At 47.6% G+C, this 15,748-nt stretch overlaps 1 protein-coding gene across 1 annotated transcript; it reads right to left on the bottom strand.

Annotated features, from left to right (window-relative positions):
* Positions 1-353: 353 nt before the first annotated feature.
* LOC120554621 (A disintegrin and metalloproteinase with thrombospondin motifs 5) lies at positions 354-13,143 on the bottom strand. Its single transcript, XM_039793635.1, has 8 exons — positions 11,836-13,143; positions 5,515-5,647; positions 5,072-5,239; positions 4,204-4,487; positions 2,694-2,877; positions 2,400-2,575; positions 2,139-2,314; positions 354-1,705 (listed from the first exon to the last, which is right to left on the bottom strand). Exons 1-8 carry the CDS (start codon positions 12,940-12,942, stop codon positions 1,000-1,002), a joined length of 2,934 nt encoding a protein of 977 aa, XP_039649569.1. The 5' UTR covers positions 12,943-13,143; the 3' UTR covers positions 354-999.
* Between the last annotated feature and the right edge of the window lie 2,605 nt (positions 13,144-15,748).

Genomic DNA, 15,748 nt, shown 5'->3' with positions numbered 1-15,748 from the left:
CGGTCACTGAGAGAAGAATATTGGTAGGCAATCAGAAAATAAGGAGACCACCATTTCAGGAATAATGCTGCAGAGATGTACTCAAGTTTGTTAATGAAAAAGACATGCCGTGATTTTCCGATTTTACAGACCCTTCTTGGTGTCTTAGCCGTTTCTACGAAGATTGCCGATTGTATGTTCAAAATTCTGATCATAAAACATTTTACGAGCTGTTTAGTGACTGAAATTACCAAGTAAGGGGAGTAATATGGGACGCTAAGGACGATTAGGACGGATGTCGAGGATTGGGCATATGGGGCAAAATGAAAAAAAAGTGTAATAACGAGCTCCCATCCCATTGCGTTTTTATTGTGCTCTGTTCTCCGGATACACTCATGACAAAAGACAAAGGGGTGCGGCTTCTAAATCCCCACAGTGATTAGAACACAGGGAATAGCATAAAAAAACACGACAACAGGCATGCCATTACAGGGCAACACACACTAAGCCTCCAGGGTTTGGAGACTGAAGTAAAGACAATCAGTTACTGTCCATGTGGAAATGACATGCAATTTAAGTCCTTAGCTATGCCAGGGCGATACTTGTTGCTAACATTCGGACACTGTCCTCCGTTCTACTTGTGCTCTGCATAGCTACTATGATTCAACCTGATCTCACAGAATTCCGTGAAATGAACACGGCCCCTTCACTCAAAATCGGTGGCAGTTTCACGGAATCACAAAAAATTCCATGATAGGCCCACGGAAGAATTCCGCGAAATTCTGTGAGACCAGACATTCCTCTGGCATTTAGTCAATTTAGTCGTGACAATCTGTCTCTGAGTCTCTGTGTATCTGGTCCAAGCCCTTCAGCCGACATTCACAGTCCTGTTAAAGGTTCTTTAATTCATCGGTCCATAGTCCTGCATCCAGCACTTAAGACCTTTATCAGATGTACAGATTAAACTTCTTCCAATCAATCGTTTCTTGTCTTACAAATCATTTTTCTTCTGCTGCCGCCTCAACATTTCTTCACCAGACAGTGTTTGAAGGCAGAGGGTCGGGCACCTAACATGCAGCCCTTGGACAGTTTTCCATCCTGGTCCTTACACTGCACTGTCCGGCTCTGCCAGCCAGTGTCACAAGTCCTGGAGCAGGTCATCCAGGATCCCGTTACCCAGTGGGGCCCCGGGGTGGGGGTGGAGGGACCTGGAGCTGTCGGTGGACCCGCGACCAGGACAGGGGAAGCGGAGAAAGATGTAGTGGTGCTACTGGTGGTGGTGGTGGTGGTGGTGGTGGTTCTCGTTGTGGTTGACACTCTTGTAGTGCTCTGTGGAAGTGTTGACTTTGGTTTGGGGATGAGTGGAGCCGATGGCTGCTGTGGGGCTGTTTGGCGCGGCATGAAGTAGCTATAATGAACATCCAGAGGCTTTTTAGCATCTGTTGCTAGAATCTGGACCACCAAGGCTTCTTCGAGGGCCCGGGGACCCATGCTGTGGAGCGACTCGTCCCTTTGGCTCCAGCCGCTGTAGTTAAGCACAGAACCGTTGAGCACGATGATTGTCTCGGAGGTGGAGATCACGAACTTGCCGTTAAGGAGGTACTCGTTGTTGGGCCGTCGGAGGGCCAGGTAGGCGGTGTAGCGGGTCTGGTCCTTGGCCTTGTGCTGACGAACCTTGATGTGGGTGGAGCCTGCAGGGATCTTCACCACGTCAGTGTATCCCTTACTTTTTGGCAAGAGAGAAAGTAGAAGGGAGGTCAGATCAGCACATAAGACAGTGTGTTCTTTGTCAATGCTGGCTTTGCATCAAAATAGAAGCTATTCACTTGTTGGCAAACTGTGACAAATCTTGCAAGTTAGCAACACTCCGCTTGCGAACGCGAAATGGAGGAAATTAGCGAGCCTTGTTGAACAGATCAATCATGACATGTCAGAGATAATGTGAAGAAGCATGCAAGGGGGTGACTATCTTGGAATATTGTGTTAACGTTTGAAATGTTCATGTTCTTCCCATTCCGCTGACATCACGTGTGTAGCATTATCATTTCAGCATACTGTAAAAGACTAAAAACATTTCTCTAAATTCTGCGTGTGCAAACTTACTATCACTAAACTGAGACTCCCCTATGACGCATGTGTACAAAAGTACCTTTTCTTACCTCTTCTTGGTGAAGTTGCCCACAACGCGTATACATCCTGTGCTGTCACCTCCACATATACCACACTTATCAAACTGGAGCTTGGAGCCAATGATGCCGTCGCAGCCTGTCCGTACACACTTCCCTTTCACGCACACCGAGCTGCTATAAGGACGACACTCGGTCCCGTCTACCACCTGAAGACAAACAGTCACAAAATCATTTTCCACATGTTTTTCCATTAAATACACTGCACACTTCTTTTTTTTTTTACTAACTCACCCTATGAGAGAACACCACATAGTATCCTGTCCTATTTGCTCTGCAGGTCAACTTGCACACATCTTTAGGGAGGACTCCAGCGTACTTAGGCACCCACTCAACAAAGGTCTTCACCCCTTTAGGATCTGTCTGGGGACCGTTGCGCACTTCACATTGCTCCTGCCGGAAACTTTTATCTGAAGAAAAGTTCCATTAAAAGAAGTTTGACATGAAAAACTATGTATTTTACATGATAAATAAACATTAGCTTGTACTATTATAATCATGCATGCATTCTCAGGCTGTAACACTCACTTGATGCTGGACATGGTGTCACGTTGCAGGACCGATAGATGGCTCTCTTCCCCGTGCAGTAGCGCCCGTTGTTACGTGGTGGCGGGTTGTTGCACAGGCGTTGGGCGAACTGCACCCCGCCTCCGCAAGTTCTGGAGCACGCACCCCAAGGACCCCAGGAACTCCAGCTGCCGTGGTTAGACGCCTGGGAGAGAGACGAGAGGATTGAAGAGGAGAGGGAAGATGAAAGAGGAGATAAGAGTTGGGGGAAATGACAGCAGAGGAGAGATCAGAGAGTAGAGAGGGATGAAGGGAAAAGAAAGACAAAAAAAAGAGGAGATGAGAGAGGACAATTAGTGCTTATCAGACATGTTGGAAGTCAGAGTGGTTGCTGGCCGAGCCACGTGTCACAGGGAAAGCCCTTTGGAAAGAGATTTGTGATAAAGAAAAATGTGGCATGCATTGTGGTGTGGAAAAGAGACAGAAAAAGAGACGAGGCTATCCCCATGTGATAAAGCCTTTTATTAAGACAGCATGACTGGATCTGTGGTGTAACAGCTCACATGCTTCCCCTGAGGAACAGCCTGAATGAAATTCTTAAAGTACTTATTTTTGTGTTTTTCCAACCGGCGCTACATGAGTCACCCGTGATAAAATATGACTGGATAAGTAGCATTTAACATTTTATGAGACAATGTTGATTTTATAATCCTGAAGTTCTGCAAAGCTTTTCCATTTAGTTCCACTGCCGAGTCTCTAAAGTACTTCTTTCCACAGTAAAATCCACTTAATCTGCAATCATACTACAAGAAATATACATAGAGGTTAAAAGATTCTGAAGTCTAAAATGGAGGGGCTTAGTGTTTCTCTGAGCAGTAAACTGGCCGTCATAAGAGGCAGTGAAAAACTGAAGCGAGTCAGAACTTGGGCCGGATCCACACATGCAGTCTTCTGCCAAAGATCGAGTCAGACCCGTCAAATGTGACAAATAAACACAAAGAATATTCTTTCCCATTCTTTTTGACTTCCCCTCCCACACACACACACACACACACACACACACACACACACACACACACACACACACACACACACACACACACACACACACACACACACACACACACACACACACACACACACACACACACACACACACACACACAGTGTCGACAGCCGCCAAGAACAGATTCGGTCCTTTAACTCATTAAGGTCAAATTCAATTTAGATCTGTTTAAGCAAGGCCAAGAAAACAAATAGCACAGATCAGCAGTGGAATAAATAAAGCAGACCACACAATGAAGAACCAGTGACAAGTTTTTCTCTTCTTCTCCACTATCTTTTTGCCCTGTCTACTATATTACTTTTATTCCTTTTTATGTTTGTCTCTCACAGACAAGTTTGTACAATGTGGAAATGAGTGCTTAAAATATCAGTTTTTGAACTATAAAAAGGAATCTATTTTAGATTTTAGTCCTTTTTTAGTCACCCTCTACCTCCATGTCCGTATCCATATAATGATACCACTTACTGAGTAGTGTCTCTTGCGGGTCTTGTCCACACACTTCCCCTGCAGGCAGATGCGTCCCTTCCCGCAGGGCGTTCCCTCCACGGCCGGCAGCTTCTTGGTCAGACACACCATCTGCCCCTGGCGAATCACGGCGCACCACAGGCGAGAACATACGTCCATGCCCGGGCAGACGGTGTACTCGGGGCCGAAGGCCAGGCGACACTGGCGGACGGCGTCGTAGCTCTGCCCTGGGAGCTCCTCAGGGCCCAGCAGGGGCTGGCGAGGAGAGTCTAGAAGACACTCAGCTGTGGCAGGAAAGAAGGAGGAGGGCATTTAAAAAAAACAAATAATAAAAAGGCGCTGCAAGCTGCATACTGCATACTCTTGGCTGGTCTTGGTGTATAAAAGTTTATTTTGGTTTAGACAAATGAGGCCTGTATGAGTTGTCAGTTAATTAAAGTGCGGGAGCAGCAGGTACTGTCAAGCTTGAAACAATGCTGTTGCTACATGAATTATGCAAACGTGATGTCAACCGACAATGCTTTAGGGCCATAATGAATGGCACGACTTGCTGAAGTATGACTCATCTTGATTTTTCAGCCAAAGATGTCTTTGGCTTCACTGCAACTGCACCCTTTAAAAAAGGTAATAGGATTGTAAATAACTTCCTATTAGAGATTACAGCTTTGTTTGGAAGTAAACAGCCCTCAGTGAAAGGTACTGTGGGAGAAAAGCCATCACAAGTCAAATTCACATGGATACAATATGTAGATGGAGAAAATAAAACTTTTACTGGCTGGGAAAAGTTCTCACGGTGAAAAGAACTACAGAGCATGGAAGCTTTATTTCCCCCGTGCCTTTATTGTTCTGCGTTTTCTCCCACACCCACCATTGCCGTCGTCAAAGAAGTCTGTGATGGTGGCCGAGGTGCAGCGGCTCCAGGGTTTGGAGGCGTCTATGGAGGTGAGGATGGAGGACATTAGCCGCTTGTCGCTGTTGACTCCGAAACGCTCCTCGCAGAACTTGGAGTCGTCATGGGACAAGCCGAGCAGGTGGCCTGAGGCGTGGAGAGAAAGGACGAGATGTACAGAGTGGATGGAAGGGAGAGAAACGATGAGACTTGTCGCGGGTTTGCACATGCAGCAAGAATGAGAAAAGAAAACATACCGAGAGCTCAGTTATCAGGAGTATGACATCAGACAATACTTTTGTGATATTTATCAGCAAGAGAGATGTGCTGACAGATGTGCATGCCCTGGCCTGTTCATAGCTTTGTTTGTGTGTGTGTGTGTGTGTGTGTGTGTGTGTGTGTGTATATGTATCCATGCCTACCTATCTCATGCGCAACTGTAAACGCAGCGTGAAGCCCGTCGTCCTCGATGACGGCGCAGCTTCTCTCCGGAGAGCAGATGGTGCCGACGTCTGCCATGCCCAGGGTGTCGCAGGAGTGGTGGCCACAGAGGTCCTGGACAGAAGAAATGCCCTAAGTTTACATTAATCCGCAAAAAATTGTGGAAAACCTGTTCATTTAAATAGTTTAAAAAAAAAAATTCATCCCAATACTAGCCAGAGCACACAGTATTGATTTTGGTTTTGATTCCCACACACGTCCATGCAGACAAGGCCTCGGGGTGCACTGCTCAGTCCTGCCAATCAGTTAATCGAATTGTTGCATCAGAGTTCACACGCCTGCACATGGGCCTGTGTGCATGTGCATACACACTCACACACACTGCAGCAGAACATGTTTGGAATGCACATGTTCATTCAGGGTACATAGGCACATAAACATATGAAGACAAACGTGTGTGTGTGTGTGTGTGTGTGCAGAACATCCAAAAAAGGGAAAACACACACACACACACACACACACACACACACACACACACACACACACACACACACGTCCTGTGGAGAGGATGAATCGTCATGTTAAGTGGTGCTGACAGGCCTGCTGGGTCCTGTGTGAGAGGGAGGGTGTTTACCCGTTCCCAGAGGGGCGGGTTTGGAACAAACTGCCTTGTGTTTTTCACTCGCACACTTGACTGACTGGGTGGGACCCCCTCTCACAGTCACGCACGCACGCACGCACACACGCACACACACACACACACACACACACACACACACACACACACACACACAACAATTATAGGAAGTGAATGTCAATACATGGGTAGATACTTTCACATATGGAGCACATATAAATGCATACCTGATGGTACACTCGCATACAGAAAACATTCTCTGTTGACGTGAACAGAGAATGAAAACTTCTCTGCTCTCTAAATGTTTGAATATTTGTATCAATGTATTTCTATGTTGTCGTTTCTCTTCCACATCATGGGTCTGAAGAGAGAAAGCACCAGACCTCCTTTATCCTCTTTGCCAGTTGACTGCTGGAGACACTGACTGCTGGATCCGCACACCAAGGGCAAGTCAAACACGCTTGCTGCATGCATGTAAGTTTCTCCTGACTTTTCCATGGGCACACAAGCCAGAGGACACTGGCTTCAGAGAGAGATTTTCATAGTTTTCTCTTTCGCTGTTTCCCACACTCTTTCACCCCGACGTTCTTCACACCTCCCTCTATTCCATTTATTTATTCATTCACCCCCTCCCCGGCTCTATTACGAGAGCTGTTTTTGTTTCCATCTCTCTTGTACAACACGGATTTCAGTGTAACAGGGAACGCGTGGATGAAAAGTAGAAGAATGGTAATATCCCATAAACTCACATCCCTATCTGCGTATTGTTTACTCAGGCCTCTCACACGAGCACAAAAAGAAGGAGGGGAGAGAGAGAAATACATACAGGAATCAGACCTTGGGGGGGAAGGGGGGGGGGACTATGGAGGGATGCCGGATATTAAAGAGAAGAACTGAGAGAACAAGGAGTTACTGAAATATTGGCAGAAATAACAGGAGAACAGGTGGCAAGCTGGTTGTTAAGGTCATGAGGCGATCAGAGCTGTGTGTGTGTGTGTGTGTGTGTGTGTGTGTGTGTGTGTGTGTGTGTGTGTAACAAGAGCACTTGCAATCTAAGCCAAGGCTTGTGTTAAACAAACAGCCAGCCAGACCCAGACACACACACACACACATGAAAATCCCTCTTGCAAGTGAGTTTAGCTCACTCTATGTGATGAAAACACCCTGCAGGCAGACTCCAACAAACCTGCTAATCAAAAGCTACCCGCTCTCCATCAGTGACTGGACAGGTCACTAATGATTCGTCACCAGTGATTGACAGATTGTCAAATACTTTCATTTCCATGCTATATTATACTTAAACTCGATAAATATTGTATTTGTTAAGCCACGCTAGCCACAGAAATCTTTCTGTTTAGTACCTTCAAAGCTGGCAGAACTATTCACAACAAGACGCACGCGAGATCCGAATACAAGAATGACAGCTCGGTGCTCAAAGGAAACTTCAGACCATGATCGTAAACAGAAGTGCAGTCTAAAGTCACTGATGCATCACAGTGTGAAGAGAGTGTTGTTACGGGCAGACTGAACTCTCTCTCTCTCTCTCTCTCTCTCTCTCTCTCTCTCTCTCTCTCTCTCTCTCTCTCTCTCTCTCTCTGGCCAGTCGCGTATGTGGACAGACCCGGCGCTAGGGTTGAGGGTTTGGGATCCAAGAACTGTCTGCAGGTTGTCAACATATACCAGACGAGGTATAGCACGTGTGAAATATCAAGAACAGTTAAAACAAATAGAGGGGCTAGCTGTGACGGGGGCGAGGCCTGGGAAATGTACACTTTAATGTACAGACAGACACACACATAAATACATGGAGGAAGAGGAGGAAGACAAGTGGAAAGGGAGGATTCCAAACTATACACGTGTGCACATTCACCGTCCGAGGGAAAATGACATAACGATGTGTTTAACACACGTGGAGGAAATGGTTTGTTTATACTATACATGCTGTGTCCACATTAGTGTGTATCTTTAATCATCAATACATAAGGGCCCTCTTAGTGTTTCTGCAAACTATTATGGTACTATAAAAGGTCAGCACTTCACTATCACTGGCTTCACAAATACTAAATAGTCAAATGGCAGCATACCCACACGTATGTCAATATCTCTGCAGCTCTCTCTTGCCACCTTACAGTAGGGCTTTGTCCACTGTCCAAGCTCACAACAAGTGAACACAGCCATGCATAACATTTAATGTTCCACGGATACACACTCCGAGTCCCCTCAATGTGCCCGTTGTTTTGTTCTGGTGCTGGTATGTGTGGGACAGGGTGACACCGCCACACGGGTCAGCTCACTGCGGGTACGGGTGTTGGAGTAATTGGACCCGACCACAAAGAGACGAGTTCCCTCCAACCCTGCGCGCTCCTGATGCCCCCTCCCTCCTCTCTCATCTGGGAACAATGGACTGGTCTGACTTCACAGTCACAAAATCTTCAATGAGCTTCAGTTCTAGTTCAGCGAACCACAATTATCAGGTTCTGCTTCACAGTTGCTCCAAATACACAGATGAAAAAAGGTTATTTGTTTTCATACATAAACTAATACTTGACACCTCTGACAGTATGATGGAATATTAGGCAGACCATTTCCTGTAACACATCTGAAGTGAATTTACAGAACGTCCAGGTTTGTCTTTTCCTGTTAAGTAACACAACCAAAGTTATTTTCCTGACAAAAAAAGTAACCATGCCTCATATATCAAACATCTTTTTCTTTCCTTTTTTAAAATCTAAAATGCAGCATGAAAGGTATGAGGTAACTGAGCCAAATCATTTCCAGACTGGCATTCTGTCAATGGAAACTCTAATGGCTCTAATCTGTTTGGAAAGTGACAGATTTTGTGCAGCTCTTGACATTGTATGGGGAGCCAGTCTTGCAAAAAATAAAGTGTGGTTCTCTTAAAGAATAGGGCTAAACGACAATTTGTTTTCAAGATGTCAGCATCTTCCCATTCCACATTAAGGTGTGGAATAAGAGTGAATACAAATTAGTCTGTTTTCCTGCTGTGTTTAGCTGTAAACAAACCTCAGTCCTGCTCATCTATCCGTTAATGCTATACAAGGTAAAGTAACAGCAGTAAAAGCACTCAGCCAAAAGACAGACGCCTGAAAATGGCCTTTAATAGTCAAAGAGTTTAAAGGTCAAAGTAAGGCGGTGGCTGCTTTCTATGACTTATTAAGGTTGCGACCCTAAAGTGAAGTCATGCATTACCTGTCTACTTATTCTGCACACAGATTTAGCTGCAAGAAATGCAATAGATAGGGATCAGAAACCCGCCTTGTAATGTTTCTCTGGAGGCCTGTACTGGGTTACAGGGGCCATAGTAGATGATTAAATGCTCTGTGTGCGACAGAGTGGGATCACCTGCTTCTTGTGCTGACAGGTAACATCTACAGTATGCCCTCCACCTTCAATAGAGAAGGTGAGATGTGTGAGTGTGGCAGGAGACAGGTTTATGAATAAGTGCTGTGACAGGTGAGACACAAATTAGGTTCTGACTGATATACTGGTAATATTGGCCTTTTATTAGCTTCTGTTATGATGGAGGTTGGATCTTTTTGTTTCTACGTAGTTTTAGAGGCTTTTTCTCCTCAATCACATCAGTTATGAAAAGTGTCTAATTTAATGATATCAATGATATTACGAGATACAGTCTGAAACTATGCATAACTGTAAAGCCTTGACATTGACTGCTATGAGATGAAAATACATTTTAAATCAATGGAAAGATACAGAGTGTGGATGCTTTTTTCAGGATGAGCATGAGCATGATGCCTTTAGAGCAGGGGTCTTCAACGTTTGTTTTAAGCCAAGGACCCCTTAACTGAAAGAGAGATGGCGCAGGGACCCCCCTACTAAATATATTGTATAAAATAAAGTTGCATATTAAACTGGGCCTACAATAACTTATAGAGCGGCCTAAAGCCTTTATACATGTTTACATAGAATACTAAGCTATTAAAATAGCCTAATAATTGTTGGCATGGTTTTATAATCATGTTTTAATGTTAAACATAAACACTTAGGATGAACTGTATCTGTGGATGCTACCTTAGTGACTACCTTACATATAGGCCAGTAAGCCTATCATCAGTGGGGATTTACATTTGCAAATAATATGTTGGATTCATGTTAAGACTTTTAAATGTTGGAAAAAAAATTCACAATAATTTGAAGCCCCCCTCCCTGCATAGACTCTGAGGACCCGGCCCCTCTGTTATAAATTCCTGCTTTAGAGGTATCTGGATTGCTGTTCGCCGTGACCCTGCCCACCCGGCTGCCAAACCCAACCACCGGAGGATGGCACCGTCTTGTCCGTGCAGGTGTAGTGGCAACAGATGTTAGTAAGGAGCCACGAGGTGATTGGCACACAGGAACTGTGCCACTTTGCCAGCTTGCTGACCTCAGCTATGCACAACCGGCTGCCTTGCCAATGCATGACGCCGCCAACTTGCAGCCGATGCCAGGAGATCCGAGGTAATACCACTGGTGCTTGCTTTTTTCCGCCCAAGCCACGACAAGACCCTGCATGAGCTGAACACACCGCAACCCAAGGCGAGCTATCCGACTCGTCAAATGGAGCTAAACCACCACACGAAGCCACACCCGGAGAGGTGAAAAATGCATGTAGATCTGCTGCTGCCCTGCGGCTTTCGACCAGGCAGGGAGGGAAGAGGAGAGAGAAAGGGACGGTGAAAGAAGGGATAAATGAGTGTGGTCTCGGTAAACGTAGGGCTTCTCACAGGGTGGATGTGTTTGTTTTTCTTACAGCTCCCATCACCAGCTGACAGGCACTGGAAAAGTAACTGGGGGAAAATGTGCAGACTGGAGTGATGACAGAGAGAGAGAGAGAGAGAGAGAGAGAGAGAGATAGGCTGGGATGACTATCTAGTTAACTGCAGTTTCAAGGGAGTTTTAGGGATATTTCTGCAATGCATCAAGCAGCTGATTTCAAACCTCCCTCTCACCCTGGGAAGAATGTGCGTGCGTGGCCGCGGGCACGCGCCTCAGATCACACAGACTTCGAGGCTTTGGGACCGCCAGGGGACTGGGAGGGGGAGGCTGGAGACAGAAGAGCCTGCCTAGAAAAACACCAGGCGCAGGCGTATGGACTTTTACAGACGCTGCGCTGCATTACGCACGAGAGATTCGGCAAAATGAAGAAACGGAAGGAGAACGAAAAACGCACACAAAAGGGGTGGATATAACCAAGGGCGTGTGGGAAGCAGGGTGTTCAGTCTTCACTTCTGATTGACTGTGATGCAAATGCTGATATGGTTCACAGTCGGCCAAAATAAAAAAAGATAGTGTCGCTTACCAACAAGAGGAAAATGCCGTACAATTAGGCAATTACGTTTATAGAATATAAACAGGGGTGATGTGTGTCAGTTCCTTTTCATGACAGCATGTGTTTTGCTAAGCTATTTGCAATAAGCCATCCAAGGCTCAATCTGCCAAGTGCTTAGCTGCAGCTGCCACCTCGTGCACCATCAAAATAAAAACAAACCGTGGCGTCACTCCGCCGCCTTGGCATCACACCGGGGCGCTAACCGCCTCTTTCTCCGCCGTGTGGGACAGGGAGGGAGGCAGGCGGGAGACCGGCGCCTGCCAGGTGAGAGGATTAGCGGACAGGTGGAGGTGCGCAAAGAGAGGGAAGTTTGTTTACCTGCCTGGTGAAGAGGATGGCGGCGTCGTGGTGGTGGTGGTGGTCGTCGTCCAGCGGGTTCTGTTGGTTCTGCCACTTGCAGAAGCTTTTCAGTGTCGCCGCCGCGTTCTTGGACACATCGAGCCCCTTCTCCTCCTCAGCGACCACGGTCACTTTCACCACCGACAGCCGGATGGGGTTCTCGATGCTGGCGTGCCCGTACAGCTTGGACGCGATGGAGGCCAGTGTGAGCAGGTAGTGATTCAAGTCCTTGCCGTATTTCTTGGTCATGGTGTCGTCGGCCACCAGGAGCAGCTCCACGTGCCTGGCGCGAGAGACTGACCTCTTGCTCCGCGGGCCAGGTTCCGCAGCAGCTGCTGCTTTGGCGAACCGGCTCCACCATGTTCGCCCGCGCGCGCCGTGCTCATCTGCGCTCTCCTCCGCGAGTCTCTCTTTGCCCAGTGTCCCCTTCCCGCGACCTCTGTGCCGGCGTTTCCCCGCCGCATGTCTGCGTCCCCTGCGCCCGTCGCGCGTCCCGCAGCTCTCGCGCCCCTCGCGCATGGCCTCGAAGCTGAAACTTTCGCGCGTGAACACGTGGAGCGCGCTCTCCGCGTCTTTGTCGTGCAGGGCACGCACGTCGTGCTCGTGTCCCTTCGCCCTGACGATAGGCGTGATGGAGTAGCGCGCGTGGTCCACGGCGAAGAAGCCCTCGAGACCCCCGCCGCAGAGGTTGAAGACGGCGAGGGACTCCGGGTTGGAGTCCACTGTCCCACGGTACACGCATTCCCGCTGCAAAGGCGCAGGGCTGTCCCCCATCATAGCGAGCACATACTGGGGGCTGAAGTGATGCGACAGCACCGACTCGTCCCGCTCCATGTCCAGCTGAAACCGGCTCCCATCCAGGTACACCAGGTAGCCCACCTTCCCACCTCCGTGGTAAATCCGGTCAATGGTCCGCACGACCCCGTCTGTCCTCCGGGCAGGTGCGAGAAGCGACCCGTTCGCAGGTGGAAGATAGAAACCCTGGAAAGTAGAAAGCCCGGCTCCCAGCTCCAACTCCACGACGCACAGCAACAGTAGCCGAAACCAGAGCATGTCCTCGGCCAGAGCACCAGGGATCCGCACCATTGTTCATTCCAACCTGAAGAACATGTATTTATCCACTAAAACAACCCGGCCGAAGAGACAACTTTGAGTATTTGTTCCTCCAAAAAGCGCATCCTCCCGGTGTCCGAATCCCCAATGAAAACACACACACACACACACACACACGCACACACACACACACACACAGTAGTAACCAACAGGCGAGCAAACAAAACCATTGAGGGGGGGGGGGAATGGAAATGAAAAAGAGCAGCAGAGAGGAAGTGTGTCTAGGCTGGAGAGCACTGAGCTGAACTTGGAGAACAAAAACACAAAGTTTGCTCTTAATAGGACCCGGAGAGAAAAAAGTCCTGCCCCCTTTGCGCTCAATCACCACCCCTCCACCCCCCTCTTCTCTCTCTCCCTCTCTGCCTCAAATCAGAGTAAAGTCAAGTGCTGGAGGAGAGGAGAAAAACTTGAACAATGCTGTCACTGGAGTATTTCCCATTGCCTCAGCAAAGAAAGAGGAGCCTGTTAGACTTTGCAAGTCCATCAAAATCCTCATGAAACACCTCGAGAGGCAGAGAAAAAGGTGCAAGCAAGTAGCTGAACCTCCAAACAATCACCTCTGGTTATGACTCAATTATAAAATCTACCTTATCAGTGGCAATCACCCCCTTCGTCTTTCTCGTTTTCATCAATTGCAGGATATCAACATTACTTGTAGCCAGCATAAAACTATCAGCAAAACAAGTTCCCAAACAGCAACATGCTGCCACTCCCGGGACCAACACCATTTATCCTAACCATTAAACACCAGCCTGTTATTTTTACACTTTTACCACTTTGACTCCTTTAATAATTGAAGGCTAAAAGTCCAACATGGCTTGACTGGAGAGTTTCAGGAAACTAGAGGGGAATAGATAATTTATGGCTGTTCGTGTGTCCGAATAAGAGTTCTGGGAGTTCACTGTTCCCGTGTGAGACATTTAATGGCGAGTGGAGGGAATCTGTGAGCATGCATACAGTATATGCTGTACTTGGGTATGAGAAAGTAAAGGGGGAAAACAGTGTGTGTGTGTGAGTTTGCAGGTGTGTGACTGGGCCTGAAACTGCCCTGGGAGCTGTCTTGATTATTTATTGTACCTTTAGGGAAGTGTATGTTGCGTTGCCAATGGGATGTCATACTTTTGTGCTGAGAGGGATTGAGCCATGCACACCTCACTGGAGCTGAAGTAGCTGTGTCTCACACAAACCTACTGTCAAGTCCTAAAAGTTCCAAAACACTGCTCATTTGCTGAGTCACCTAACAGCTATTACCTCCGCACACCACAGAGGGGGTTTCAGTGTGTGTCTGCATGCCAAGAGGGAGGCCTCTCTTTGTGGATGCACACACACCCCACGCAGAACTTGAGCGCAGATATTACGTTTCAACTCTGCTGCGTCAAACGGTTTGAGCCCATGTCGGCTCTCCTAAAGTGGCGCGTTAATCCAAAGGCCCTTCTACGTGACTGAGCAGCGTGGGTAGTATTGCATGGCGCTTGCAGGAAAGCAGCCAGGGAGTGGGCGTGTGGGCGGACGCGCAGCCAAAAAGAGGAACACTGTGTGCTGCCATCGTAAGCCTCGCCGCCCCTGTCAAATCCCACCATGGTACGATCCACACAAAACATCCCACACCAAGGATACACTCTGCATTTAAATAAGCCTCCAGAAGAATGTTGACAGGTCCTCAACAGGAGGGTTGCGATGAGGGGCCATGGGCTCGCTCAAAATCTCTGCTACGGCCCTGCAACCTAATATTGAACGTAAAAACACCGTGCCCTCGTCCAGTATCGAGCTTAACCTCATGTCCAAATCAACCGTTATATAATGCACCTCCCACCCCCACTACCCGTCTCTTTTTCTCTCTGTCCTCAAGTCTTGTCCCCATCACCCCACCTCCAGCTGCTTCTCCTTTACACCGATCTGTCAAGTGTATTACCTGCAGTAAAAAGACACCTATAAAGACTGAGCAAACCAGAGCTGTGCGTGAGAGGATGTTTGACCAGGACAGAGTGATGTCATGATGGACCTTCGGCGCTTGTGTATGAGTGTGTGTGTGTGTGTGTGTTTGAGACATCAATATGCATGTTAGTATTTTGAGTTCATCCCCATACATGTACACCCAAAGGATTAATGTGTTGAAATGTATTGCAGCTGCAAACCAGTGGCACTGAGCCTGAGCAAAAATTAGGCAACTTTCCACAGCATATTTAAATGCTACACTGTAATGACAGACACACACACACACACACACTCAAGCACGCTTTAGCTTATTTCCCTACAATGTCCTCTCCCTCCCTCTTCCCCCTCCTCTTTGAATATCACACACTCAGCCCATTGGATCATTTTTAATCCCCATCATCTGAAACCGAGATGTATGCCAAAGCAACCATATGGACATAAACCACCCCCGTTATCCCCACAAAACACACACACACACACAGTAACCCAGATCACATGTGCAAAGCAGTCTGCATACAGTATTGAGCGTCACCAAAACAAGTTGTGTGTGAACCCGCGTGCCGAGCCACGTGTGTGGGACCGGCCCACTTTCTACAGTGGCTGGGAGGGGAGGCAATCCAATACGGTTAATTGACAGGCCGAGCCTTTTACATAACCACCAGGATCTATCTAAGTGGTGGTGTCAGAATCCCCACCCCCCCGGGCACTGCAAATCTCACTCCCTCTCCTCCTCTGCGCACAAACGCACACACCATCCCTCTTTTGCTCCATCTCCCCCCTCCGTCCTACTCTTCTATCCCTTCCTGGATGTTAAACCAGTAATTCCCATCAGGATGAAAATGCT

The sequence above is a fragment of the Perca fluviatilis genome, chromosome 24 (assembly GCF_010015445.1).
Source record: "Perca fluviatilis chromosome 24, GENO_Pfluv_1.0, whole genome shotgun sequence".
Classification (NCBI taxonomy): Eukaryota; Metazoa; Chordata; class Actinopteri; order Perciformes; family Percidae; genus Perca; species Perca fluviatilis.
Note: the sequence above shows the minus strand (reverse complement) of the source record. Positions and strands in the feature narration are given on the sequence as shown.

Bases quoted from the DNA above. Each gene is read 5' to 3' on its own strand.
- LOC120554621 (XM_039793635.1), bottom strand. From the start codon at position 12,942: ATGGTGCGGATCCCTGGTGCTCTGGCCGAGGACATGCTCTGGTTTCGG. The intron at 2,576-2,693 runs GTGAGTGTTACA...ACTTTTCTTCAG, and splicing joins GACACCATGTCCAGCATCAA to ATAAAAGTTTCCGGCAGGAG. The intron at 2,315-2,399 runs GTGAGTTAGTAA...GTTTGTCTTCAG, and splicing joins ATGTGGTGTTCTCTCATAGG to GTGGTAGACGGGACCGAGTG.